General features: G+C 59.3%; 2 protein-coding genes across 5 annotated transcripts; one reads left to right on the top strand and one right to left on the bottom strand.

The window, feature by feature from the left end:
* Positions 1–7,838: 7,838 nt before the first annotated feature.
* On the bottom strand, positions 7,839–17,349 carry LOC120369623 (selenoprotein Pb-like). 4 transcript variants are annotated; one of them, XM_039483105.1, is made up of 6 exons: positions 17,256–17,330; positions 14,947–15,114; positions 14,281–14,508; positions 13,745–13,957; positions 11,085–11,220; positions 7,839–9,161 (listed from the first exon to the last, which is right to left on the bottom strand). In XM_039483105.1, exons 3-6 carry the CDS (start codon positions 14,487–14,489, stop codon positions 8,931–8,933), a joined length of 789 nt encoding a protein of 262 aa, XP_039339039.1. In that variant the 5' UTR covers positions 14,490–14,508; positions 14,947–15,114; positions 17,256–17,330; the 3' UTR covers positions 7,839–8,930. The 4 variants fall into 4 exon arrangements, with proteins under 4 accessions (XP_039339039.1, XP_039339038.1, XP_039339037.1 ...); XM_039483104.1 differs by lacking the exon at positions 14,947–15,114 and having other exon boundaries at positions 17,270–17,349; XM_039483103.1 differs by lacking the exon at positions 14,947–15,114 and having other exon boundaries at positions 17,256–17,334.
* A 3,499-nt stretch (positions 17,350–20,848) lies between these two features.
* Positions 20,849–25,256, top strand: HPDL (4-hydroxyphenylpyruvate dioxygenase like). Its single transcript, XM_039484568.1, has 2 exons — positions 20,849–20,933; positions 22,905–25,256. The coding sequence occupies exon 2, from the start codon at positions 22,933–22,935 to the stop codon at positions 24,178–24,180; it is 1,248 nt and encodes a 415-aa protein (XP_039340502.1). The 5' UTR covers positions 20,849–20,933; positions 22,905–22,932; the 3' UTR covers positions 24,181–25,256.
* Positions 25,257–25,542: the final 286 nt, after the last annotated feature.

Raw genomic sequence — 25,542 nt, 5'->3', positions numbered from 1 at the left:
AATAAAACTATGATGGAGATTATTTACTTGCATTTACTGAGAAACACAATGATAAGGATCTCACATTTAAATGGCACCTCTCACCTCTCAAACAACAATCATGCCACCTCCCACAGAAGTGCAGCCACCTCTGGAGGTGAGCAGCAGCAGCTGTTTATCAGCATATAACAATATGAAGTGATGAGTGTTGCAGCGAATTAAAATAGTAGTGGGTAGCAAGATCAAACTGATCTGTGCCAGGATTTGCCGGTGCTCTGGAGTTAACCCCCCCGCTTTTGCAAAAGATGCCATGGGATCTTTAATAATCGCAGAGGTTCCTATCTCATGCCCATGACCACAGTATCTGAACTCCTTCTAGAATTGTCCAGCACTTGACACACTGAAGCCTCAATCTTGGTTGGCACAACCGTAGTCAGAGTAATTAACAATAAGGCGCTGACAGCTTACAGGTCACTCCGCAGAAAAGTTGGTCAAAGCAATGACTTGCGCATTTGGACTGATGTTCATGGGCCGTGTTTTTGTGTCTCGCTCCAGCAGCATGGGGTCTCTGGCACCGGTGGAGTCTCGTGTTCAGATCTGAGTGTGGGGAAAGAGCGCCCCCTGTTGAAACACCATGACCACATCCTGTAGCATATAGCAGCTTCCTTGGGGAATCCCTCTGCCAACAGCTGCCTGGGCTCAGGCTGCAGGAGTGCCGTGAAGATCGCAGCACAGGCTGGAATGGCTGGAGGAGGCCACGAGAAATATTGGGAAATGACTTAGTAAATCTTAGTTACTTAACATAGTTACAAACCCAGCGAGAACCCTCACCTACATTGCAGGTATTCGTTGGATTTAATTATCCAAAACTACTAACATATCACTTGGCTAAGGGACAAAGACTTCAACTACATGTCAATAACGTGAGATAACTCAGCAATTTTTTCTTCTTTGGGTGCATGGCTCTGCATCTGTGTATGCTGCCATGTGTGTTCAAGCAGGCATGTGTTGCTTGTTTGCATGGGCGGACTCACGCGTATTGTATGTGCATTCTTACATGTATGTTCATGCATGGGTGTGCCCTAATAGCCGCCTTGGCACTGTATGTTGCTTGCACACAGGAGGGTGTGTTGCTTCCTAATCTATTATGGAGAAAGGATCTGAAGAGGAAATTGATGTAATTTTTAATGCCGTTCAGCACCCAGCCCCTGCCCCTCCCCCATCTGAGGGGCGGTTCATGGCAGCTGAGCTTGGGAGATGCTGCAGGTGCAATTAACCTGGCTACCCCCTTCTTCATCTGCAGTTCAGTTCTTGGCTTGCCGGGCAATGCTCCGCTGGTGGGAGCCCAAGCCCCATTGGCAGGGAGGGCTCGGGGGTGTCCACCCCCCCAAACTCTGGGCAGGAGGCCCGGCCAGTCCTCTGCAGACAGCTGGGGCTCCCTGCGGGCAGCTGCTCTGCTGGAGCCCGCTGGGATCCCTGGATTCGGGAGCAGCAGTTGCTGCTAGAAGGCCAGATTCCAGGACACTGCCCACTCCTGCAGCGGTGCTGCCTCAGACACCCATCCAGGGGGAGACCGAGTCTGTTACTGGAGCACCCGGGGCTGCTCGCTGGCAGGCCAAGGCACCCTCTCTGCTGGCCCCAAAGGGACGCTCTTTCTCAGTTTGGGTGGGCGGGGGAAGGAGACACCCCATTTCTCCCCCCACCAGGATCCGCTCTCTGGCTCTGCTGACAAGGAGCCCAGCCGTGTCCCGATAAGATGGATTCATTGTCTCGGCAGCGTGGGCGAGATACGTAACGAGAACAGGGCCCGCAAGGCCCGGTCTGCTTTGTTTCAATTACAGCGGCTGCTGGAGTGAGACGACAAACCCGCTCTTGACGGCAGGCGCAGGGGATAGAGGTGCCCTTGCCGGCTGCCGGGAACAGGGAAGGAAGCCAGATTGCTCAGCGTAGAGGATCAGAGGGAGGGGAAGGAAGGGGAACAAACTATACCCTCAGGGGAGCGGGGGCAGCTGGCACGCATTGGCCCCACAGGGCCTCTGGCGATGGCTGGGCAATCGAGGCACACCCAGGAGTTTGGGTAAGTTCTACAAGACAAGCCAACAGCTTGGCTGGCAAAGCCCAGGGGGACGAGATCGGTGGTCATGAACTGCCGAGCACTGGTGAACCACTGCCCTCTCCTGGCTGGGCTCAGAATGGCTCTGCTGTGTGTCACAGACCCCCAACGGCTAGGGGAGATTCCCCTGTAGCGCAAGCTGTAGGAGCCTGTGCTTTGGGAGTCGGAGGAGCAGAACGGCTGCCCCAGAGACGTGCAGCACAGCGAGAAGTGGGAGGTTCTCCGGGGCTGTGCATCCAGCTAGTGTAGAAAGAGAGGATTGTAGCTGGTAGAAAGAGGATGCCGCTGGCGGCTGGTTTGCCAGAGGCCACACCAGTCCTGCCACAGGGATCTAGATGAAGCTGCTGCAAAGGGACACCGCTTCCCCCGGGCTCTTGCCAGCAGCACCTATCCCCCTTGGAAACAGCTCCTTTCCCTGGGAGATTGATGAGGTCCCCGTTTCCTTCATGCTGCCTGCAGCCGACTGTCCCAATCCCAGTGCAGAATCCATCCTCCGGGCAGCCCTGCCGCTCCTGCTGACTGCCGGGGGAAGCTGCTTCCCAGGCAGCCGGGCAAGGATCTCGCTTAGAGAGCAGCAGCTGGTGCAGGAGGCAAGCACAGCAGGATGTGCCCTGCTACTCCCCTGCCCCCACTAAGTCTCAGGGACATGGCAAGAAACCTGTGGTGAACCACAACCATACGGCTGCTCTCACGCTGCGCACCATGCCCAGGCAGAATACATAGCACCAGAGGGGAGAGCGCTAGGGGTCTCCTGCTCCAAAGCCCTACCGCTGGAGCTAGAGTGGACTCTCCTAGGGCAGTACGGGGGCTATGACACACAGAGGAGCAGTGTTGACCCCATCCAGCAGAAGGTTCTGGGGACATCCCCCACCACAGAGCTCTCTGAGGCCTACTGGATCAGGTCACATCTGCAGGGAGGAAATGTCCCCCCTACTCCCAGCCCAGAGCAGGAACCGCTCAGGAGGGAGCAAAGATGCCCCCAGCACAGGCCAGCTGGGGATAAGCAAACAGCACAGCAGCCTTGAGAGCCTGTTCTAACAGCACGGGGGGAAGAGAGATTCCCCCGGCGCTGCGGAGGGCTCCGCTCTCTGCCATAGGCTGCACGTCTGAAGTCTCCTGTTCTCTGGCAAGGCTCCAGCTGCTCCCTGGAGCCCTCTCCTCAGGGGCTGCAGCTTCTCCGCCTCGCTCTGAAGAGGAACCAGGTGGGGCTGTTTAGGGTCCTCTGTGGGATTCAAACCGGTGCCTGCCTGTGGCATCCCCAGTCTGCCAGGAGGCAAGTTATTTATCAGCTGCACCTGGAGGGACACCTGCTGGTGCTTCAAAGAACTGCATGAGGCACTACAGGACCTGACCAGCGGTGATAGGTACAGCACCTGAGCTCCTCACAGGCCATACTGTATTTCCCCTCTCGCACCCCTGGGTGGGAGGGAAGGGCTGGATCCCCATTGTACAGGTAAGGGAACTGAGGCACGAGAGACAAAGCGACTGCCCAAGGTCGCACAGGGAGTTTGTAGTGCAGCAGGGAATCAAACCCAGGTCGCACCCTAACCAGTGGGCTGTCCTTCCTTTTAGGCTGCCACTTCCTCCCTGGCACTGCAGAAGCCAAGCGCCTGCCCCCCTTGACAGCATCAGCCCCCAGCCCCACACCACTGAGAAATCTGAGGCCACTCAGAACTTCCTGGAAGCAGCCAGGCTCAAACTCAGCTCCTCCCCCTGCAGCAATGCAGACCCCAGGCGTCTCCACTAAAGTAGAGCCGCTGCGAGCAGTACCGGCCCTATGACATGCCACTGAGCAGCCCTGGGGCCAGCCAGCGATGGACAATGGTGACACAGGCACTAGTCCTGCAGTGTCAGCCAGCCAGCCTGCTTGGCCCATGTGCGACCACTAGATCCTGACAGTCAGGCCTGGACAGCCAATCACAAGCCCAGAACAGCTTCTGGGGGCCGGTTTGGTCTCTGCAGCACCCCCTTGTGGTTCATATGGCACTAGTCACCCTGCCTCAGTTTCCCTCTGGGCCATCAGTGGTCCAACAGCCACCTCCCATGTAGCCCAGCACTGACTTACCCCAAAGCTCCCAAACAAATATAAGAGAAACCCAGGAGGGGCAGCCATCCCAGTCCGTGGCCGGACCCAGTCTTTCCACTCAGAGCCTGGCTTCTCTAGTTAACGCTCACCAGGGCTCCCTGCTTCAGGCCTCAGGGAGGCTCTGGATGGGCCCCCGCCTGGCTCAGTGTCCTGGCTTCTCCTCCCAAGTGAGAGCTGCAGCCCCACTCCCTGTTCCCAGTCAGCCCCCAGCTGGCCTGGGCAGGATCTGCCCACTCAGCTCCCGCCCCCAGGCCCCACACCTGCGGCAGCTGCAGCAGGGCAGGGCTGACTGAGTGTTGATTTGCAGCACCGGCATGTTACCCTCACTGGTTATAACCTAGCTAGGACGGACTGAGCTGGCACCAGGAGTAGGGGAGCGGTTCACTACATCAGCGGCATCATCTGTTTCTGAGTCACTGCTAACTTGGAACAGGAGTGGGGGAAGGGCCCTAAAAGTGGGGGGGTCACCGGTGCCCAAACTGTCCCCCCCCCAACACTGCCCCACCTCTTTCCCCCAAGACCCCCTCACTCACGCCTCTCCACCCCCTGCCGCCTGTTGCTCCCTCTTACAGCTGATAAAAAGTGGGCGGGGATAGATAGCCTTCCCACTTGGGGAGTGGGGGTGGGCCTGGCCCCCCTCCACTCGCAAGAAAGTGATCTTGAAAGCTTATGAACTGATGTCCTAACAGATAAAGATCAAGATGGGGCCCCAGTCGGGGTCTGCTACAGACCCCCAAATCACACCAGGGAGCAGGGCGGCTGGCTCTTATCTAGCATGTGCTGGAAAAAAAGGCTGCGTGATCATGGGGGACTTGAGTCTGAATGACACGTGCTGGAGGTCTCAGGACACCAGGCCCAAAACATCCTTGATTTTCTAACCATTACAGATGACGCTGTCCAACGCCGGGGAGTTCTGCATCAAACCTCGTCTTGCCAGCCAAGGAGGATCCCAGAACTGAACCTGAACGGCAGCTTAGGTACAAGGGACCGTGACTGTATTATGGGTGTGAAAACAGAAGCAAGTCCAGACCAGGAACGCATCCGTAAGCGGGAGCTGGGGCCCACTGGAGCCCTGCATCCACCTCCGGCTCCATGGCCTCGCGAGGGTCACCTTTCTGTCAGGGCCAGGGTCTCTCCTGCCCTAACTGAGCTCCCAAACTCTCCTTAACACTGTCAGTGCCAGTGGGGGGTGTACACCCCATCACACCCCCTTCCCCTCATGCCAAGCGCTCTGTGTCTCGTCATACCCCAGGCTGCATGGCCCCTATTCTCCCCAATCCCCCCATTCTCCCTTTCCCCCACACCAGGATCCCCCCTTTCCCGTCTCCCCACGCCAGGAGTTCTGTGTGCCCTCCCATTCCGCTTGTGCCATGGGCTGTCTATGCCCCCCCTTCCCCTCTGCCCTCCCCAGTCTCAAATCTTCCTGCCTGGGAGAGACGTCTCTCGTGGTATTAACATGGTGGACTCGGCTGGGAGGCTGGTATTGTGCTGGAAGGCGGTACTGCCAGCCGGCGGCTGGGTCTTTGATCTATAGCCAATCACAGACCTGGGTGAAGCTGCGGGGTCTGTTCCCCACTGAGGCCTGCTCCCTGGCGTTTTGGACGCGACTGCACGTGGCGTTCAGAAGTTATTGCATTACAGACGCAAACGCACCGAGGCCCAGATCTGCAAAGGGCTTTCGGTGCCTAACTCCCAAAGCTGTGAGGATCTGGGCCTGACCTCACGTCTCTCGGCCAATTAACCCCTCACGAATGCTTGGCCCTCAGTACACACAAGGTGCGGGAGGTCTCGCTCCTCACCAGAAGCAGGTCCAATCATAGATCTTACCTCCCCCACCTTGTCTCGCTAATCTCCTGGGACCGCCAGGGCTACCCCCTCCCCCCGCGTCGCTCTCAGCTGAGGCTCTCGAAGGGCTTTGCAAAGGGGAGCCGTGCAGGGGTGTGTTTGTCTTACTAGCCCCATTTCACAGAGCGGGAGATTGAGGCTCTTTGAGATGAAGGGCGAGATTCTGCCACCTTTCTTTGTGTTGATTTGACTCAGCAATGAGCCCTGCAGAAACAAGGGGTGATTCGCTAGTCAACATGAAGGGGGCAGAATCTGTGAAGGGACTTGCCCGAGGCCAGCGAGCCTGTCAGCTAGACAATGGGGACTAGAAGCCGGCAGTCCTGGCTTGGAGTCCCCTGCTCTAACCATTAGTCACCCTGACTGGCCATCGTCATCCCCCCCCCGCCCCCAGTATAAACAATGGAGCTGCCTCCTCCTCACAAACTAGCACACAAGTCAGTCTGGCTGGAAGGCTCTGGGGAGCTCATTACTGGGACTGAACTAGCAGGAAGGGAGCCCAGGATTGGAGCAGCAGAGGGGCTGCGGGTCGGGATTGAAGGACATTGGCGGAGCTGGGGGGAGATCCCAGGACTGGAACGGAAGAGGGGCTGCGGGTCGGGATTGAAGGGATTGGTGGAGCTGTGGGGAGATCCCAGGACTGGAACAGCAGGAGGGCAGCAGATCAGGATTGAAGGGATTGGAGGAGCTGGGGGGAGATCCCAGGACTGGAACAGAGGAGGGGCTGCGGGTCGGGATTGAAGGGATTGGCGGAGCTGGGGGGAGATCCCAGGACTGGAACGGAAGAGGGGAGGCGCAGATCAGGGCATAGCCCTTTGCCCCCAGCCTGCACCTCTCCTGGGCGGCACCCTCCGTGCTGGGCCTCCTGGGAGAGCCAGCGCAGACTGTCTCTGAACACACAGTATAAAGCTGCTGCTGTGGCATTTGCTTGCTGGAAGACAAGGGGCGGGTGTGTGTGTGTGTCTCATCTCGGCTTGCAAGGGGCAGGTCGTGCTCTGGAGTGAATTTGAGCAGGGCTAAGGCCAAGATAAAGACGAGCCAGCTTGGGAGGGCCAAGCAGCTGTCAGCCTCCAGCCTGCCTCGTCTTCCAGCCACCCCAGCGCTTTGGCCCGTGTGTTTCTTCCCCCTGCTCTCCCTAGTGTAGGTCTCTGAGCCATTCTCCCTTGGCCTCCTTCCCTCTCAGTCGCCCTCTGCCAGGCAGCGGCTGCTTTGGGTTACACTGGCCCCAGCAAGTCCTGTTTGGTCCAAAAGCAGCAGACGTGCCCAGGGGTCCAGCGGCTGCTCCCATGTCTGGGGAGTTACCACAGGCATCTATGGTACAGACCCCTCTCGGCACGTACACAGGACACGTTCTGCAGGGAGCTGCCCTCCAGCCCCAGCTGGTGCTGCCACCGGTGCCCGGGTATGACCAGAAGCCCAGGAGACCTTCCCAGCTTGCAAAGCCAGGGAGCTGCCTTCCTGGTGCAGAAGGCTGCACAGAGGCCGGCTCATCCCCCCTGACCCTGGGGGAGAGAGGGGACGAGGATGTGGCCTTGACACTGCTTGCTACAGAAGCAGGGTGGAGAGTGCTTTGCCCTGGAGGGAGACGGCCAATCGCAGCTGGCCTCTCTCCTGTCCCGACCCCCTGCCCACCCCGAGGAGCGCCTGGCTTGGGTGCCAGACACACCGCGTGGAGAGGGGAGAAGCCCCTGAGCTCGACTGGTTCCTTGCTGCCATCCTCCCTACACCGCAGGGCCGGGGGAGTCCCGGTCTCGCCCCGCTTGCTGGAGAAGGAGCCTCTGAGATGGGAATCCCCAGCCCAGGCGCCGTGGAAAGCAGGGGTGGGCCCGGTTCACGCCAGAGAGGTTTATTTGCACGGTTGTTCCGCACGAGGGCTCTTTACCCCCTCCCCAGCCGCCCCATCACACCCCCTCTCCCCACCCATTGGGGCCCATGGGACGGCTCCCCTGGCTCGGGGAGCTGAGCCGCCCCGGACGCCGCCCTGGCTGATGGGTTTGTGAGGGGCAAGGGCTTGTGGCACCGATGCATGTGTGGGGGGAGGATAGATGACACCTGCCCCTTCAGACTGGGCAAAGCTGGGGGGACGGGACGTGTGGGGAGAAAAATAGGGTCAGCAGATCTATGGGGCTGGGAGAGCTTGGGGGAGGGGCAGGGGGGCTGGCGGGTATGGCCACTACCCCATTAAGTGTCATTAATATAGGGTCATTAAGTGCCCCAGCCTCACAGCCAACCTGCCCCAGGCCGTCCCCCAGCGGCTGCCTTCCCAGGAGCAGTGTAGGCAGCAGCAGCCAGGTGGGGGGATGGGACAGGGGCTCGGGGTTATAGGACCAGAGCCCCCACTCCCCCCCCGCCAACCTCAGCACTTTGCCCGCAGCCCCTTGCCCCCGGCAGAGGCCGGTTCTGATCCCCGCTCCCCTGACACGCTTTTCTGTGCAGCATCGGCCCGTGGTGACCGGGGAGCCCGGTTTGCGCCACGGGCTTCATTGAGCACGGACAGGTGGGAGCCGGGGAGGAAGGGGTCAGAATCGGCCCCAAGGTGGGAGACTGCGGCGACTCCATGTGTCTGGGGCAGGGTGGGGGGATCTTCCCCGGGGCAGCTGCGGTGCAGAGGGAAGGTCGTGGAAAAGAGGGGCTGGGCCTTGGGGGTGGGGGGCCTAGCAGGGCCGTGTCTGGTGCCAAAGGGGCTCGTGCTGCGTTCGCAGTGGCACTTTCAAAGAGGTTTCGTTTGGGCGGCGCTATACCTTTCTCCACCACCAGGGAGCGCTGTGTAGGTGGGGTAGCTGCGCCTGGGAGGTGCTGGGAGACAGAGTCCCACACTGGTGAATGAGCCCGGCCATCCGGCCATGCTGTGAGCTCGTGGCATTTCCACAGCACGGGGGTCACCTCACCGAGCCCCCCAGGGCACCCCCTTTATGCCACATCCCCTTCCTCCTCATGTGCTGGCACCTCCGGCTGCTGCCTCCGGTGGTGGTCTCCGTGGCGGCTGTGGGTGTGGGAGGAGGCCTGGGGATTGTGGTTGCTGCCGGCTCTGTGGTGGTGATGGTGGTGGGCTTTGCTTTTGTGGGGGGACAGCTCCTGTTCTTTCTCTTCCAGTTCAGGAGCTTGGGTGAGACTCTCGGGTCCCTCTGCCGTGCTGTTTGCCTGGGAAGGTAACATCAGGGGGTGGTGTGTTACACAGACGGTCATGCACATACACTGCTTTGGAATGACATGGCTGATGGGGGGGGTCAGTGTCACCACTGCCCCCTAATGGATAGAATCACAGTGGGATCATAAACCCTATATTGCCAACAGGGGGTGGAGAGTCTCTGATGGGGTCTAAATTAGCTGTTACCACTCAAGAAAGATCTTGGAGTCATTGCGGATAATTCTCTGAAAACATCCACTCAATGTGCAGTGGCAGCCAAAAAAGCAAACAGTGTTAGGAGCCAGGAGGAAAGGGATAGATAATAAGACAGAAAATATCATATCGTCTCTATATAAATCCCTGGTACGCCCGCACCTGGAATACTGTGTGCAGTTCTGGTCACTCCATCTTAAAAAAGAACTGGAAAAGGTGCAGAGAAAGGGAACAAAAATGATGAGGGGGATATGGAACAGCTTCTGTATAAGAAGAGATTAATAAGACTGGGACGTTTCAGCTTGGAAAAGAGACGACTAAGGGGGATACGATGGAGGTTTATAAAATCATGACTGGTGTGGAGAAAGCAAATAGGGAAGTGTTATTTACTCCTTCTCATAACACAAGAGGTAGGAGTCACTCGATGAAATTAATAGGCAGCAGGTTTAAAACAAACCAGAGGAAGTATTTCTTCACACAGCACAGTCAATCTGTGGAACTCATTGCCAGGAGATGTTGTGAAGGCCAGAAGTATAACTGGGTTCAAAAAATAATTACATAGGAAGATAAGAACATAAGAATGGCCAGGCTGGGTCAGACCAAAGGTCCATCTAGCCCAGTCTCCTGTCTTCCAACAGTGGCCAATGCCAGGTGCCCCAGAGGGAATGAACAGAACAGGGAATCATCAAGTGATCCATCCCCTGTCGCCCATTCCCAGCTTCTGGCAAACAGAGGCCAGGGACACCATCCCCATAGGCGCTGACCAAAGCACCCACAGGGAAAAATGCCCCCCATCAGCTGCCCCCCACCCCCCAGGGCCTCCCACCTGCCAGTGGGCCCCGCAATCAGTGCCTCCCCCTTCCTCCCTGCGCCTCCCACCTGCCACAAGCAGCTGTTTTGTGGTGTGCAGGATGCTGGGGGGGAGGGGAGAGGAGCGAGGACGTGGCGTGCTCAGGGAGGAGGGGGTGGAACTGGGTGGGGAGAGGTGGGGGTGGAGTGGGGGAAGGGAGAGGCGGAGCAGGGCCGAGAAGAGGCGGGGTGGGGGTGGGGCCGTGGGGGAAGGGGTGGAGTGGGGCCGGGGCCTGGGGCCGAGCCGGGGGTCGAGCACCTCCCGGCAGTCTGAAAAGTCGCCGCCTGTGACCATCTCTGCCCATCCTGGCTAATAGCCATGGCTGGACCTATCCTCCATGAACTTATCTAGCTCTTGTTTGAACCCTGTTATAGTCTTGGCCTTCACAACATCAGTGATAAGTTCATGGAGAACAAGTCCATCGACAGCTATTAGCCAAGGTGGGGTCAGGGCCCCACCCCCACGCTCTGGGTGTCCCTACACCTCTGACTGCCAGATGCTGGGACTGGACGCCGGGATGGATCACTCGAAATTGCCCTGTTCTGTTCATTCCCTCAGAAACACCTGGCCCCGGCCACTGTCAGAAGACGGGACACTGGGCTAGATGGACCTTTGGTCTGACCCAATACAACCACTCATGTTCTTATCATAAACCCTATATTGCCAACAGAGAGTGGGGAGTCTCCTCTCCTGCTGTTAGCAGAGGGCTGTGCTATGGGAACAGGACAGCAGCTCTGCCTGCCACTGCCCTGAATGTCCCCGGGGTGCAGTATAGTGACCACCATGAAGCCACAGATGGCTTGGCCAAGGGGAGGGGATGAGTCAGGTGAAAAGGCATGGGGGCCCTGTGGCTGCCCCGTGAGCTGCTCCTTACCTCCCGGGTGCTGTTGGAGTAGAGGGAGCAGTTGCCACAGACGTCCTTAGCGTAGGTGAAACGCACGGCTGACTCCACGTAGCGGAAGTGCAGGAAGCTGTAGGGTAATGGGATGTGGAAAGCCAGCCGGCCGCACCTGCAGAGCGAAGCCTGGGGATGAGTTACGGAGGCCGGTGTCCCACAGGGCAGGACGAGCCTCTTGGCTCAGAAAGGTGCATTGGGCAGTAACTCGGCTTGGTACCCTTCACCCTAAAGGCCTTCCCCAGCATCTACCCCCCGCCACCCCGCTCTCATCTGCTGCGTTCCATCAGCAGATCTCAAAGCACTTCACAAAGGAGAGCAGTGTTCCTGGTTTACAGATGGGGAAACTGAGGCACAAAGAGGGCAGAAGTGACTCGCCCAAGGTCACCCAGCAGACCAGTGGCAGGGCTGGGAACAGAACCCAGGGCTGCTGACTCCCAGTCCAGTGCACGAGGCCAGACTACCTCCCGGGGCTCCCTATCAGGTTAGGCTGAGATGCTGAGCTTCTCCCCAATTTACCTTAACACCGGCTCCGCCTTCCCTCCCACCCCCGACCAGTGGTCCCCTAGTGAGAAATCCCCTCCGGCTCCTGCCTGCATGGAACGAAGGGCTGGTGTCGCCATTAGAATGCACAAGACGTGTGTTTGTGCGCTGCTGCCCTCTGCTGGAAGGAATCGGACCCGCTCACGTGTTAGTGACTATGTCACCCTCTAGTGCCACGGGCACGAGATACGCGTGAAAGCTGTAATGCTACAGACAGATCCCGGCGGTTCTCCTGCAGCTCAGGGGCTAGAGGCTGGGTACAGCACGCAATCTCGAGTTCGATACCAATGACTGCGTAGTATGGGGTCACGCATGGGTTATGCCAAGTGGGGCTGGGCGGAAGGAAGGGGGGGCGGATTAGTGCTAACACCCCTTCCCTGTTCCCAAGCACACCTGGGCCTCGGGGAATGCTTCTCCACCACCCTGGCTAGTGGAGTGCCCAGCCCTGGGGGTACCAGGGCAGCTTTGGGCATGGAGCCAGAGGGGCGTCTTTGCCTTGCTTTACAATGGCTGTGGGCAAAAGGAGGGAGCTCTGGGGGTGCGCAGCTGTTCCACCCTCGGCTACTGTCAGGAGCGGAGCCGGGGAAAGGCCAGCGCCTCTGGACCGAGGGGAGGGGGGGTGGTGCACAGGCCAGCGGGGACTGGAGGCAGGTGGGAAAAACCCCAGCTCCAGGATGGGCTTGTGACCTTCAAAGTCTGAATCCCTCCCTCTGTTTTCCTGGCAGTTCCTCTGCCCCAGCACTCCCCAAGGCAGGTTGCTGACGGTGCTGTGTGATTCGCACCCCTACCCCCAGGCTTTCCGGCTGGCCCCTCCACAGGCCAGAGTCCAAGGATCCATGGAGCAGGTGATAGCAGGGTTAGGACAACAAAGCAGGGAGCAGGTTGCACAACCGAGCTGGGAGGGGGCGGGTGGTGCCGAGAAGGGGCAGGGAAATGGAGGCCCTTGGGGGCAGAGTGATGGGCACAGACACAGGGGAGTTGGATCCCCCCGTCGTGTGGGCTGCCCGGGGCCGGGGAGTTTAGTCTGGCTGGTGATGGATCCTGGGGCCGGCCCCCACATCAGTGGATCAGGATCTGAGTGAAGTGACGCTCAGGGATTTGTGCAGAGACTCCCTTGCTATTCCCCTTTGCCCGGCCTCCGCTCGTCTGTCTGTCCGTCCACCCTCCAACCGGCAGGTCTGGGAACTGCCTGGCCCGCTGTGGGCACTGCAATAAATACAGGAACAATATCCGCCTCCCCCCGGGCATTGCTGGGGGAGGGCTCGGCTGGCTCGGGCCCAGCTTTTCAGAAGCAGAGCAAACAGCTGGGGCGGCGGGTGCTGGTGCCAACAGGCCAGGTTAGAGCCCCCCGGCCAGCAGCTACGTGGCCATTTGGCTCAGCAGCAGTAGCGTGAGCAGCAGGGTAACACACCACCACTGCTTGGCCTTTCCCTAGTTCAATCCGCCTCGGACCCCCACGGGCTGCCCTGGCACGAGTCACCTCACGTCTCCTGCAGTTCAGTGACCTACCTAGAAATCATACAGCAAATGAGCGGTGACGCTGAAAATAGAACCCAGGAGTCCTGGCTCCCAGTCCAATAACCACTAGGCCACGCTCCCCTCTTAGGGTGAGAGAGAACCCAGGAGTCCTGGCTCCCAGTCCAATAACTACTAGGCCACACTCCCCTCTTAGGGTGAGAGAGAACCCAGGAGTCCTGGCTCCCAGTCCAATAACCACTAGGCCACGCTCCCATCTCAGGGTCAGGAATAGAACCCAGGAGTCCTGGCTCCCAGTCCAATAACCACTAGGCCACGCTCCCCTCTTAGGGTTAGGAATAGTCCCCAGGAGTCCTGGCTGCTCCTTCCCTACGTGTGTCACTGTGTTACATTCCCCACCCAGGCCAGTTGAGGGGGTTGGCCAGGTCCCCGGAGCCCTGCAGCCTGGCTGGATGTGCTCCATAATGCTGCCATTGGCCCCAGGCTGCTCGGACATGCAGGGCACAGGATACACTCGGCGCCTGCTCCTCAGAAACGAAGGCATAAGGCGAGACCGGCCGGTGTGCGCCCCAGAGGGGCATTCGGCCCTGAGGAGGGGCTGCCGGTTCCTAGGCACTCACCGGTCGTAGATGAGGAAGTCGTCCTTGTCCCCGTCCAGGATCTGCCAGACGTCCGGCTCCAAGATCTCCTGCTGGTAAACGGGGACCCCCTCCGGGGCCCAGCGCTTCAGCTCCCAGAACATGGCCCTGGAGAGCGGCGCCTTCTCGTTCACGATCATGTAGCTGATGTCGGCCAGCCCGTCCTGGGACAGCTTCTCACGCAAGCCCCCGAGACTGGGGAGGTGGGGAGAGCGGGGTTGAGGCACAGGGCCATGGGCTCTGCCTCTCGCTAATGCTCTGGGTCACGGTCACCCCGCCACCCCGAGTGCAAACACCAGAGGGGAAGGACGTGACATTGCCCCGGTCGGCGTGCCGCCCCGACCTCTGGGGATGAAAGGGGGGATCCATGGGCCTCTGCTGAGGCTGCCAGCAAAGGGGCCAGTGCTAATTAGTGGCAATGGGCCGAGCTCCCCACCAGCTCCCCACCGTCGCCATGTCTGCTCCCCACGCCCCCTTGCCTAGCGCTGGCTCCTGCTCCCCACCCGGCCCCCGCGCACCTGTTGGCTTGCTTCAGACAGAACTGTCAGCTGGCCTTCAGCAGCGCCACCACCGTCACGCGCCCCAGCGCCCCTGCCATCGGGGCCGTCCCGTTGATCTCCCACCGCGGAGCCGGCTGGCACAGCCGGGTCTTGTTCTCGGCCACTTCAGCCAGCGTGGCCGCCACCAGCCCCAGCAGGGTGGCCACGGCTAGGGCCGGGAGCCCCATCCTAGCCACCCTCCTCAGCCTGGGGAGCGAGAGGCGTGTTAGAGACATGCTGGCATTGACCATCGTGCTTGCATGATTAGCAGGGGAGTAGCTGAGACACGCGACGGGGTCGGCTGGACACACGCAGCCACTTTTCCCTCAGCGGAGCTCCTCTGAGGGGGGCCTCCAGGTTCACTCAGACACTAGCTCCTGATACAGACCCACGCAGGGGCACACGGCTCAGTCACCTCCACATCCCCTCCCCCACGATCCCAAAGGGGCGTGAGCAGAACAACTTCCATCTCCACTGCGCCATTTACCCGGAAGCATCCCAAAGCACTTTACCAACAATGCTGTAAATACAGGCACTGAAATGCAGCCAGCTCTGGGGTGGAACGCAGCAGCCGTGACCCACAGCAATGCCACCCAACAGAAGGGGAGAATTCCACATCCAGTGGAAAGAGCGGAGTCTAATTACCTGCTGGCTGGGCTAACACCCCTTCTCTTGGGGCCAGTGCTGGGGGAGCTCTACAGTAAGTCTCTGCTGAGATACAGCACCTCCTGCAGCACAACACTCCCTTGTGCTGTGCTGGGGTATTGGAGTCAGCACCAACTCAATGGGGAGGGAGCCCCTCGCTGCACCAGCCTGTGTGGACCAAAAGCCCCAGTCATGTGTATCCCAGCTAATGTAAGTGCAGGTCTGATCCATCCTTAAAGGAGCCTGATCTTTTTAACAATCATACCAAACTAGGTGCCTATATAAAATCCTGCAGCAGTGAGTTCCACAAGCTAGTGTGCACCACAAACAAACACAATCTATTTCTCCAGGGATCCTGCCAGTGACCTAGAGAAAGGGGCCCTCCATGGACCCATTATCAACCCCCTTCCTCCCTCAGCCCGTACATATTGTTTACGGGGTGGGAGGGAGGAACAGCTGCCACTTCAAAACAAAACCCAACCAAGCCGGTCCCAGCCCCCCCCCCCCCCCCGCCACTGCCACTGACATAAAGGCTCAGCTGTGCCCACGGACACAAATGCAGCTCCATTGTGTAGAACAGCTGCCGATTACAGTGGCATGATAAGCCCGTTTGTACTGGCTAGCGAGCAAGCGGTGGCTTTTGCCACATTTGCCTGGTAGTACAGAGCTGCATTGATTTCCATGGGAGCGCCGCAACCGTGAGGCCGTTCAGTGCCCGCGCTTGACAAGAAGGCAGTGTTCTAACGGCTCGCCCATGCCAGCGGGAGCGGGCACTCGGGTTCTATCCACACTCTTGGAGGGGACTTGGGGCTAGTGGATAGCTTGGGGACTGGAAATCAGGATTTCTGGGTTCTGGTCCCATCTCTGGAAGAGGAATGGGGCCTAGTGGTTAGATCAGGGGATTTGGCATCAGTATTCCTGGAGTCTGTTCCAAATCCTGCCAGTGACTTGCTATGGGCGCTTGGATAAACCCCTTCACTTACCCGTTGCAACTTTAGGGTGCCAAGAACACTACTGTTGTGCCTCAGTTTCCCCATCTGTAAAAGGGAGGCTATAACGCAGGGGTCGGCAGCCTTTCAGAAGTGCTGGGCCGAGTCTTCATTTATTCACTCTGATTTAAGGTTTTGTGTGCCAGTCATACATTTTAACATTTTTAGAAGGTCTCTTTCTATAAGTCTATAATATATAACTAAACTATTGTTGTACGTAAAGTAAATAAGGTTTTTAAAATGTTTAAGAAGCTTTATTTAAAATTAAATTAAAATGCAGAGCCCCCGGACCGGTGACCAGGACCTGGGCAGCGTGAGTGCCACTGAAAATCAGCTCGTGTGCCGCCTTCGGCCTCCCCGTGCCATAGGTTGCCTACCCCTGCTAACTAGTCTGACCTACCTTGCAGAGGGGTCGTTAGGGCTAATGAATTAGTGTTGTGAAGCACAGACACGCCATGGAAAGTCTCGCTATACAGTGAGTGCAAATAGAAAAAGCCATTCAAAGCAAACCGCTCCATTCCCGCCCCCCGGCCCCCAGTCCGGAGCGGGAGGGCTTGTCCCTGGGTGTTTAGCCTAACAATTGCCCCTTCCCCCACTCGGCCCGTCCTGAAAGGTCTCCCGGTTACTGGTGTTTACAGCTGTCCCCCGTCTTCCTCCCCACATGGCCCCGTTTGCTCCTGGTGAATGTTGCAGCTGCAGTTCATGGAATGACGACTTTAAACACCCAGCCAGCCAGCAACCCGGAGCACCAGTCCCCAGAGGCAGTCGCATCTACAGCACGTTATGGCCTGATGGTTACTGCTCTCCAGCAGACAGGCAAACAGAGCCCTCCGCGTGCCTGGGGGGGAGGGGGGCGTTTAATGATGCTTGGGGGTGGGCAGCATCGGGAATTTCCTGCCTTTTCCACTGGGAAGAATCTCACCCAGCTCTTTTCTGCTTTTCAGTTCCCTTGTGGGGCATAAATCCAGCCTGGCCCGGTGCTTACCCCTGCGTCACACCTCGGCCATGCTGCGCCAACACGTCGAATGCAGAGCCCCATAGACACCCCCCCGCCCCAGCCTCGACTGATGTGACCCCCCTGGACACGGGCCTGAGAACAGAGAGACCGTCTGTAGTATCGTCCCTTTTGTACTAACTCTCTCTTGGCCCTGCAATGCCCCCAAACCCCTTCCCAACCCCTCCCAAGCCGTGTGTACAGAGCACGCCCCGGCCTCGTTCCCACAGGACCCATGACTCCCTGCACTTCTCAGGATCAGGCCCTTCACCCCCAGCATCCTCGGAGTAGCCTGGGCCCTGCCCCCCGCCCCGAAGGAAACAGACCGGAGATACTCTGCCTTCTCGCCGGTGTCTGGTGCCGCTGTCCTCGGGCAAGCTCTGCGCTTTCCTGGGCTGGCCACGCACCCCCCACCCCCAGCCCCTGCCCTCCTTTTATCGCCTCACCCGGCTTGCTCCGCCCAGGAGAGAGGGAGGAGGCTGGGGGTGGCCGCAGAGCTCCCCCACCCCCAGTGGGGAACAAGCCAGCCAGTGCCTACCGGTGCCAACCGCCAGCCCTGCTCCTTGTTCACTCAAAGGGCCCTGCCAGGCCCCCATGCAGCAGCTGTCACGGCCAGCTCCTCCGGGGCACACAGCCCCCCGGGCAGCGCAGCTGGGAAAAGGCGCAACGTTGCTTTAAAAGCAGTCAAGTAAATACCCCCACACACACACCAGGCTGGGAGTGGGGCCGCTCCTGCCAGATAAGCAGGGCGGGGGGTGGCACTGCTGGGATGGGAGACAAACCCACAGCAGACCCTGACGGCTGAGTCAGTAGCAGGCGGTCTTAGGAGCCAGCACCAAGACAACACCACAATTTTCTGCTGGCAAGCCGAGGAGGAGAGTAACCCTGGTGTCCCGGCGTCGACACTTCCAGCCAGCCCCACTCGCAGCTTCAGCTCGATGCAGGATCTTTCTCTGCTGTCTCCCGTTCCACACAGCTGCTCTGGTTTGCCCCAGAGGTGGCTGCACACCACTGGTGGGTGATGTAACCCCTTGCGCAGGGCTTTGCTCTCAAAGGGCTGGAGAGAGGGAAGTTGCTGGCACTTTGCTGTGCCTGGCTGGCCTGGTTTGCCTCGCCAGGTAGCAAGACAGGGATCCCTCCGCCCTCAGGCCTGGGAGCGAAAACCTGGGGGTGCTGCTGGGGGGTAGGGGCTACTTTGGCCCATCGCTGCTCAGAGAGCAGGGCTGCCTGCTGGGGAAGGAAGCTACTAGCAGGGAAGGAGCCGGCTGGGGAGAGGACATGGCCTAGGAACCAGTTAGGGTGACTCAAGTGGGGAAACTGAGGCAGAGGGGCTGAGAGTTATCCCACGTTCCGAGACGTGCGTGTCAGACAGGGTAAGAACACAGATCTGCTGCCACTTTGCCGGTGCATTAACCGTGACCAGGGGGCTTAGCACCTAAATTAACCCCCCATTGGTGGTTCTCTCTTTACCTGGGGGGGGAATTCAGCAAGGAAGCTTACACTGAATAATGGCCGCACTTGGGAAGAGAGGGGAAACTCGCTGCCTGGCCACCGGGAAAGGGAAACACACTGTGAGCTCTCAGCAAATATTTGAGCAGCTATCGCAGGGGGCTCTGTGCAAAAACGTGATACGCGGGGGAAGGGCTCTGCTCTGAACCTGAGGCCCCGACTGCAATGACAAACAGCGCCCGGCCAGGGGCCAGGGGTCCCAGGCGGAAGATTCGCGTTAAAGGGAGCGCTCTGAGCGCTCAGCCACACAGACAGTGCTTAATTCATCATGAAACCAGGCCTGGGCTCAAGCAATTTTTTTAACTTTCATAACTGCTGTGGCAAGCCCTGAACTGGCAGGCCCAGAGGTGCCCGTGCTCAGCCCGAGCTCAAATGAAGCCCTGAACATGGGGGAATATCCGCTGCCATGTGTCCCAGTGGCCCAGCCCCAGCCGAGCCAGGGCGGAGCAGGAACCACCTCGCAGATCTGCGCGGCTGGTGCCCGTGGCTGGGCTGAAGCAGCTCAGAGGCTGTAGGTCGAAGCGGAGCTGCATCGAGCTGAGTGGGAGCTGAGTGGGGGAGGCCCGGGTGGAAACAGACGGGGATTGTGTGTGTCAGGGGAGGGGTGTTTGCAGAGCTGGGGGTGGGGAACCCAGGACTGGCCTTGCTGAGCAGGGGCTGGGAACTTCAGGGCAGAATTGAGGTGAGCGGCATCTTCTCTGGCTTCAGGGGCGGCTCTAGGAATTTGGCCGCCCCAAGCACGCTGGTCCCGCGGCTCCGGGGGACCTCTTGCAGACGTGCCTGCGGAGGGTGCGCTGGTCCCGCGGCTCCGGTGGAGCTCCCACAGGCATGACTGCGGAAGGTCCACCGGAGCCGCCTGCCACCCTCCCGGCAAAATGCCGCCCCAAGCGCGCACTTGGCGCGCTGGGGTCTAGAGCCGGCCCTGTCTGGCTTGTCCTAGTGCAGGAGCAAGGAGTCGGGGGGAATGTCTAAGGTCTGTCATGGGCCAGGCCCAGCTCCTCCTGCCAGAGACACCCCGACTACCAGAGCATTCAAATGGCTTGACCCCCCCTCCACAATCCACTGAGCGAGCCCCACCACTGATAGGGGCAGGTCCCCCGCCCCACCCCAGCGTCAGCAGCACAGCACAGCAAGCAGGGGTAGCTAGCCAGATCCAGACAGGCTTTAACCTCTCACTAAAGCGGCTCACTCCTCTCTAATACCCTCTACCGCTGCCTTAAGAACAAGCCTTCACAGCTCCTGCTAATGGTGGGCACAACCCCTCGGCTTTCTCCTTCCAGCCCCGAGCAGCCAGGGTACCCAGCACCAACACCACAGCCTTTCCGGGGGGAGTCTGACAATCAATCACTTCCCTGACCTTCCAACCCCTTTGCTGGGCTCCAGGGCCACTCAGACCTCCACTGGGACTCAGCGCCTCCTACTCTGGAAGCATTGGCCCTCCAAGCCCCCCACCACGTGGGCTAAAGGAGAATCTCCCCTAGCTAGTTGCAGTACAGGGTCTATAGCACACAGTTGAGCAGTTCCAATTCCAACAACAAGAGGGCAGCCACACACACACACACACACACACACACACACACACCCTCCCCCAGCTCATTTTCCTACATTTTCATTTAAACCCGATCTCCTGTTGGGTCTGTTATCCCACATCCCCTGCTAACACTGTTCTCTTGTTCCTCCAATCTGCTGCTCCGACCTGGCACTTTCGTCCACGGGGGCAGCCGGGCAGGATTTCACTGGTACCTCCCGGCAGCCGCATAACACGTGTATTTCCCTATGTTAAGTTCTCCTCACACCTTCTATGGGCCATCTTAATTATCACTTCAAAGTTTTTTTTCCTTTTGCTGATGCTGCTGATCAATTGCTTAGACTTTTCTTTTGGTATGTGGTATGCACCTTTTCATTTTCCCCTGTCATGTGTGTATATATCTCTGTCTGTGTTGTGTGTTTCTATATGCAAGAAGAAGTGAGCTGCTGCTCACTCACTAGCTCAAAAAAAAATAAATTTGTTAGTCTCTAAGGTGCCACAAGTACTCCTGTTCTTTTTGCGGATACAGACTAACACGGCTGCTACTCTGAAACCAGGAAACAGTTTATCTGGAGCAACCTCCAATCCAAGCTGGAAGGACCATCCTTGGGCCCTGAGTCCAGCCCCCCACATCATATCCTGGGCACGGATTTCTTTTCAAGCTCCATTTTCTAACTGGGCTGTTTCTTTCTCAGTTCTCCCCCGCCCAAGCCAGCCAGCGCCCTCACCCTGGGGCCCTTTAAACTGGGGCCTGAGCCATCTCCTTGCAAGGTGTGGGGGGGGACTCAGCCTGCTGGATTTCCTGCCTGTCCTCCCCTGCCCTTCGCAGCAGAATGGCTCTGTCCCTGGCATTTCCTCTTTGCTGTCTGCCTGCAGAGCATGGCTGGGGATGCCATGTGGCTGCTGGCCCTCGCCTAGGCAGCAGGGCATGGCACCAGCGGTCGCTGGCAGTGGTACTGCATCGCAGGTGAGGCAGCAGCAGGGTTTGTGGGCAGTGGATGCTGAGCGGGTCAGGCGAGAGGAGACGTGCACAGATCCTGGCTTTGCAATGAAGGAGCTCTGAGCAGGACCAGCCTGTGTGGAGGTCAGGAGGGGTGGAGGAGCCAGTCTGATCGGAGGCACGGTGGGTAACGTAAAGCCCCCAGGCCCCAAACCTGGAGGGAATCAGTGTTGATTTCACTGACCCAAGGAAGCAGGATAGAGGAAACTTGGTGAAATTGGCTGAATCAGTGTCCGTTATGGATTGATATTGTCGTTTGAGCTGTGTGAGACGCACTAGGAGGGTGGTTTTCAACAGGTGCTTCATGGACCCTGGGGGTCCGCAGACTGTATCTAAGATTTCCAAAGGGGGCCACACCTCCAGTCAAAATTTTTTAGGGGTCTGCAAATGAAAAAAGGTTGAAACCGTCTGGCCTAGACAGACAGTGCCTCGCCAAAGAGCTTCCGGACTAAGCAGGAGACACTGGAAAGACAAACGCACCCGGAGGGAAGCGGAGGAGGAAAAGTTGGGATTTTTTGATGATTTGCAGTGTGGTTGCTGCTAGAGGCTACATCTGAGATCTAGGCCCCGTTGTGGTCCGTGGCTGAGGCTGCTAGGTCCTGCCATTACACAGATTAATAATTGGGCCGGACGTCGTAGAATGCAGCGTAAGAGACAGTCCCTGCCGCTTATTATCAGTTTTTAATTTCAGCTGACGCTGGCATTGGTGCTCTTGCTAGCTGATGTGTGTGAATAGCGCTGCTCTCTGCTGGGCAGAATCAGAACTGCTCCGCTGTGAGTCAGGGGCCCCACACTGCTAACATTTAGGGTGATGTTTTTCAATCGGTGGTTCCTGGACCGCCGGGGGTCCGCAGACCGTGTCTGAGATTTTCAACGGGCTCTGCACCTCCAGTCGAAATTGTGTAGGGGTCCGCCAAGGAAAAGGTTGAAAACCGCTGTGCTAGTGGGTTTGAAGCTGCTGCTGTGAAGTTGGAAGAGGCCCTGGAGTGCAGTGGTGACAGCCCCATGTCCACACGACACTCCTGCCGATGGTGGAGTGCTTGCATCAACTGAAGTGGGGCAGTGTGTGGGGGCCCACAGTGGGAGCCCCGCTGCCAGGCACTGACACCTCCGTGTGGAGCCAAGAGCCCGGGCGGTCAGCGCCCGTCAGCGGGGTTCCCAGCTGTGAGCTCCACGTGGTGCTGACAGGCGATGTAAACAACACCGTGTCTACACGGACACTGCGCCGCCCTAACTACACCCACCTAAGCACTGTGCCTCCTGCGGAGGGGGCGGTTTTAGGTCAGTGTAGTGGGGGACTTACATCGGCTGCAGCCTTATGTCGACCTGGCTCTGTAGTGTAGACGAGGGCTGAGATTTTGTGCCTCTCCTTCCTATGACATTAATACTGGCAGCTTCTGTGCAGCAGGCAAGACATCAGCTTCCCCCATAGTAATTGGCATGGCAGGGGCCTGCAAAACATTGGGGGTTTATTCTGACCCCAGCAGGGGGCAGCAGAGAGCACAGGCCATACAGCACAATGGGGGTTGATTCTGACCCCAGCAGGGGGCAGCGGAGAGCACTGGGCCATACAGCACAATGGGGGTTGATTCTGACCCCAGCAGGGGGCAGCTGAGAGCACTGGGCCATACAGCACAATGGGGGTTGATTCTGACCCCAGCAGGGGGCAGCAGAGAGCACTGGGCCATACAGCACAATGGGGGTTGATTCTGACCCCAGCAGGGGGCAGCGGAGAGCACTGGGCCATGCAGCACAATGGGGGATGAGTCTCACTCCAGCAGGGGGCAGCAGAGAGCACTGGGCCATACAGCGCAATGGGGGTTGATTCTGACCCCAGCAGGGGGCAGCGGAGAGCACTGGGCCATACAGCACAATGGGGACTGATTCGCTCCCTCCTGGGCGCTGGGATAGCTGCTCTAGTCTCTCTCTCTCTCGCAGAGCTTAGTGGGTCTGACCCCACTGCGCCATGGCTGCCTCTCTGAGCCGGCTGTCCCACATCGCCTTCCACGTCCCCGCCGGGACGGGCTTGGTCAGCGACCTGGTGGGCAAGTTCCGCTTTCACCTGTTCGCGGAGCGGGTGACGGCGCGCGCCCGGCAGCTGGCTCTCCGCAAAGGAGCTGCTGTCTTCCTCGTCAATGAGAGGCTGGGGGAGGCCCCCCCGGCCCACACGTTCCCGTTCGACCCCACCCAGCCCGCACTGGCTCAGCAGCCCGTGCTGGGCCACAGCGATGGGGAATTCCTCTACGACGTCAGCCCCTTGCACCCCGTGAGCACGGCCTCCAACGTGTGCTTTGAGGTGCAGGACGTACCCAGCGTCTCCCGACGCCTCCAGGAGCGGGGCTGCCCCCTGGCGATCCCGCCCACCGACGTGACTGACGACAGCGGCTCCGTAACCTACTGCGTGGTGAGATCCGTCGTGGGGAACATCAGCCACACCCTGCTGGATCGCTCCCGCTACCGGGGGGCGTTCCTGCCTGGCTTCCGCGCCACGGGGGACGTCCCTGAGGGGCCACGGGACCCGGCCGTGGCCACGCACTTCGACCACATCACCTACGCCTGCTCACGGGGCAGTACCCGGGCTGTGCTGGACTGGTACCAGCACTGCTTTGGCTTCCGGCGCTTCATCGTGAACAGGCAGGAGGACGTGGCCGAGGGCTACCGAATCCACGGGCACGGCGTGGGCCTTCGGCTCACCACCATGCGGTACGGGAAGGGCAGCGAGCCCGGGCTGGTCGACGACTGCAAGTTCGTCCTGGCCGAGTCCCTGCCGGAGCCAGGGAAGAACCAGGTGGACGCCTTCCTGGAGCAGCACGGCGGCGCTGGGATCCAGCACGTCGGGCTCTACACCACGGACATCGTCTCCACGGCCCGGGCCCTGGCGCAGGCCGGCGTGCGGTTCGTCGAGCCCCCCCAGGCCTACTACAGCGAGGTGGGCAAAGCGGAGGAGATCCGGGCGGCTGGGCAGGACCCCTGGCTCCTGTCCCAGCATGGCATCCTGCTGGACGCCGAGCTGGCTGGGGACGGGGAGGGAGGCGGCAGGGGCTCCAGCGCATGCCAGAGGAGGTACCTGATGCAAATCTTCACCAAGCCCATCTTCCCTGAGGAGACCTTCTTCCTGGAGCTGATTGAGCGTCGGGGGGCCGCAGGTTTTGGGGAGGGCAACATCCGGGCCCTGTGGAAATCCGTGCAGGCCTATCTGGACAAGCAGGAGTAGAGAACCCCCTCCCGGCTGCCTCGCCTTCTCCCCGGTGGGCTGGGCCATCGCCTCCTGCTGGGGAACAGTGGGAGGCCAGCGGCCGGCTGCCTGGCCAGCTGCACTGAAGGACGAGTGGTGGCCCCAGGCGATGGCCCTGCCCTGGCAGGAGAGAGGAGGAAGAGCCAGACCAGCTGTTTGGTCAGAGAGGGGGAGGTTGGAAGCTACTTAAAAGCTCCCTGGGACGTGCCATCCACCTTGATGGGTGGGATTCACGGGGTAGTTCCCATGTTCCCACCCCAGAGACAAACCCTGCCCCTCCCCCAGCCCCGCTCTGCCAACCCTCGCCCCCTGCCCCGGCATGGCTGGATTGGCTCATTCTGATTTCCTGCTCCCTGGGCCAGGAGCTGGATTTACGGCCAACGTTCAGCCTGCGGCTTCGGACCCCACAAGCTCTATGGGTGGATTTAGGGACCGTGAGTCCGGCAACCGCTGTGGCCACCCCTGGGGTGGAAGGTGGCAGCCATTTGGCAGCAACACGGCGGGGACGGTATAGCAGAGTCAATGGGAATGACCAGGTGAAGGGGGGGGCATCCCTGGGAGCAGATATCCCGGCTGGCCTGAGAACGGGCTCTGTATTAATCTCAGCACTATTCATGTTTGTAACCCTTCCCTCTGAGGGGCTGGCTGCTGGAGAGCCCACGTCCTCTTCCCCTCCCTCCCTCCAGGGCAGGACAGTTCCCCCTCCCCACTACTCCTGTTGCTGGTTCTCACTTTGCACGGAAGCAGTTTCCCAAGTGGCTCCGCAGGGATTTCGCTCTGCGAAGGCAGCTGGCGGGGAATCCTCTCCCTTTCCCCCCGCGCCACGGGCCAATCCCCTGGCTGGAGCATGAGTGTGGCGTCCTCACCGGGGCCGGCGCGTTGGCTCTCCCTGCAGCCAGGCAGTTAATGCCACAGGCACTAACCTCCCAGCGCCTGCCCCTCGTGAATGAGCTGTTGCCACGTTCTTGTTCCGTTAATGGTTTTTGGTCCGATTTACAAGACTCTCCCCCAGGCTGGGTTTCCCTCACGCTCCTGCCGCTCTCGCTGCGAGGGGATTCTCGCTTACGGGGCGAGCGTCGTATTGTTCACTTGAGTTTAGTCATTAAACTGAGAACTGAGTTTCCTGTTGCTTCTGCAAAGAGCCAGGTCTGTGCTACCCAGTGCAGAGCCCTGCAATGCGCCACCGAGGGGCTGCGGCTGAAGGACAGCCTGGGGCTGGCGTGGGAGAGGGCGGCCCGCCTGCTTGGCAGGGATTGCCACGGCGTTCACACTGCATGTGAGCACCGAGTTCATTCCTGGGGGTCCTGAGGGGTGCTGCTGGTGCCCTATGCAGATCTCTGA

This window comes from Mauremys reevesii, linkage group 8, assembly GCF_016161935.1.
Source record: "Mauremys reevesii isolate NIE-2019 linkage group 8, ASM1616193v1, whole genome shotgun sequence".
NCBI lineage: Eukaryota > Metazoa > Chordata > Testudines > Geoemydidae > Mauremys > Mauremys reevesii.
The sequence above is the reverse complement of the archived record's forward strand: the minus strand, read 5'-3'. Positions and strand labels throughout refer to the sequence as shown.

Bases quoted from the DNA above. Each gene is read 5' to 3' on its own strand.
- HPDL (XM_039484568.1), top strand. From the start codon at position 22,933: ATGGCTGCCTCTCTGAGCCGGCTGTCCCACATCGCCTTCCACGTCCCC.